This window comes from Colobus angolensis, unplaced genomic scaffold, assembly GCF_000951035.1.
Source record: "Colobus angolensis palliatus isolate OR3802 unplaced genomic scaffold, Cang.pa_1.0 Scaffold37, whole genome shotgun sequence".
Taxonomy (NCBI): Eukaryota; Metazoa; Chordata; class Mammalia; order Primates; family Cercopithecidae; genus Colobus; species Colobus angolensis.
Genome location: NW_012117043.1, coordinates 1,839,026 through 1,841,653, shown reverse-complemented (window position 1 = coordinate 1,841,653; position 2,628 = coordinate 1,839,026). Strand labels below are relative to the sequence as shown.

The following is a 2,628-nucleotide window of genomic DNA, read 5'->3' as shown; positions in this document are numbered from 1 at the left end:
CCACCATGCCTGGCTAATTTAGTATTTTTAGTAGAGACCATGTTGGCCAGTCTTGTCTCGAGCTCCTGACCTCAAGTGATCCACCCACCTTGGCTCCCAAAGTGCTAGGATTACAGTGAGCCACCGCACCCAGCTGCGTCTACGGAATCTAAGGAAACAGGCACCAAAGAACTCCAAGGAAGTGCATCAGAGAGCAGGCTGACCTCATGATTTATGTTGAATGGCCTGCAAGCTCAGTTAATTTTCATTTTTCCCCTCTTTTTTCCTGATTAATTGTATAAAGTTTCTAGGGACAGTTTCAATATCATTAACCCTGGTCACAGATTAGAACAATGAGGCATCAAAAGATTTAAGCAACTCCTTGGGGGAATGAACAGGGATTCATTTACTCAGTCACTTGGCAAATGTTTACTGATTGCATCAGACTGGGCCCACTTCTTTGCATCCCTAGCCGCTAGCATCATGTCACGTGATATGGTTTGAATGTGTGTCCCCTCCAAATCTCATGTTTAAACGTGATCCCCAGTGTTGGAGGTAGGGTCTGGTGGGAGGTGTTTGGGTCATGGGGGTGGATCCTTCATGAATGGGCTTGGTGCCCTTCCTGCCCTAATTAAGTAAGTTCTCACTCTGTCAGTTCATGTGAGAGCTGGTTGGTAACAAGAGTCTGAAAGGTCCTCCTCTCTCGCTTGCTTGCTCTCTCACCATATGACAAGCTTGCTCCCACTTTATCTTCTGCCATGCTTGTAAATTTCCTGAGGCCCTCACCAGAAGCAGATGCTGGCACCATGCTTCTTGTACAGCCTGCAGAACTGTGAGCCAAATCAACCTCTTTTCTTTATAAATTGCCTAGCCTCAGGTATTCCTTTATAGGAATGCAAAATGGACTAATAAACCATGCATCCAATGACCATTCAGAAAAAGTGAATGATGGTGATGACAAGAAAGAACCTTTGACCATGACAGTGGGGCAAAGAAAGCTGAAAATTCGGCCAGGCACAGTGACTCACGCCTGTAATCCCAATGCTTTAGGAGACTGAGGTGGGTGGATTGCTTGAGCCCAGAAGTTCAAGACCAGCCTGGCCAGCATGGCAAAACCCAATTTCTACCAAAAATACAAAAAAATCAGCTAAGCGTGGTGGTGCATGCCTGTAATCCCATCTACTTGGGAGGCTGGGGCAGGAGAATTGCTGGAACCCAGGAAGCGGAGGTTGCAGTGAGCTGAGACGGAGCCATTGCACTCCAGCCTGGGTGACGGAGCAAAACTGGGTGCAGTGGCTCACACCTGTAATCCCAGCACTTTGGGAGGCCGAGATGGGTGGATTACCTGAGGTCAGGAGTTCAAGACCACCCAGGCCAACATGGCAAAACCCTGTCTCTACCAAAAATACAAAACTTAGCTGGGTGTGGTGGCACATACCTGTAATCCCAGCTACTCAGGAGGCTGAGGCAGGAGAAATTGCTCCAACCCAGGGGGCAGAGGTTGTAGTGGGCCAAGATCATGCCACTGCAGTTCAGCCTAGGTGACAGAGTGAGACTCCATCTCAAAAAAAAAAAAAAAGAAAAAAAGAAAAAAAGGAAAAAGAAAAAAGGAAGCTGAAAATGAGTAGCAGCAAAGTGACTGTGAAATAACACCGGACGTCAGAACTGGATTTGCCACCTTTCAACAGCTTCTCAGAAAAGTATGAATTCTGGTCTGTGATGGGGGACAACAAGGAAGAACCTGTCCAGACCACTCTGAAAGGAAAGGCCAGGGAAAGGGAGGGAGGTGCATGGAGCAGAGATGGGACACAGGCTCCTCCAGGTCCTGGAGACAGGACTCTGGTCGATCAACTCCCCAAACACAGCACACACACCACACTACCACACACAGACCATGTGTATACACACACATACTCTCAAGTCTTAATAACCAACAATGAGAGGCGACCTCTTCCCCATCATATCGCGGGGAACACAGGTCAAGCATAAACTTCTGAATGAATGAACATTCTTGTGCTTTAGGCCTCTTGCTATCTCAGGTACCCTACCATTGTTCTTCTCTTCTTTCCTGAATTTCATGTTCTCTACTTTCCAAAACCAGCCCCTCCGGGACGCTCCTTCCCTCCTTCCCTCACACCCCACTTCACCTTCTCTAGTGGCTTGTCCCCTTCACCCCCTTGCCCATCTGAGGCCTCCATCTCAGCAGGTGTGCCAGTAGGCTCTAGGGTGGCATTCCCCACGTCCCCTCTGGCTTCTGACCTTCTGCTTCTGTGACCTGGCCGTCTCAGGGAGTGGGCAGATTGGCTCCAGAACTCGGAGCAAAGCCATGGCAACTGCCAACACAATGCCCAGCCCCCCACCCCGCTCCCATCCCCTCATTCTTAGGGGTGGCGGCAGCTGGCTCCTCCAGCTGGGATCTGGACTAGGGAACGGAGCAAGATGTGCGGGGTCGAGCGAGGACTTTGGCAGAGCGCACAGCTGGCCAGGAGAGGCTGGCGCCCCTTCTCCCAAGGGTACTGTCAGATGCTGTTGATTCTGACACCACCTGGTAAGGCTTTTGAACTCATTTTCCTGCACGTGTGCCATTCCTGCCTGCCGGGGTACGCCGTGGTGGGGGCTTCCCAAGGGGAAGCACAGTTTGTAAGATTG

The 2,628-nt window shown here is 50.2% G+C and overlaps 1 protein-coding gene across 1 annotated transcript in view; it reads right to left on the bottom strand.

The window, feature by feature from the left end:
• The window catches only part of LOC105520147 (chromosome unknown open reading frame, human C17orf64), a 13,076-nt gene extending 10,816 nt beyond the window's left edge, over positions 1-2,260 (bottom strand). Inside the window, exon 1 of the mRNA XM_011953765.1 lies at positions 2,127-2,260. Coding sequence (XP_011809155.1) covers positions 2,127-2,177 — 51 coding nt within the window. The 5' untranslated portion in view covers positions 2,178-2,260. The remainder of the gene's footprint in view (positions 1-2,126) is intronic.
• Positions 2,261-2,628: the final 368 nt, after the last annotated feature.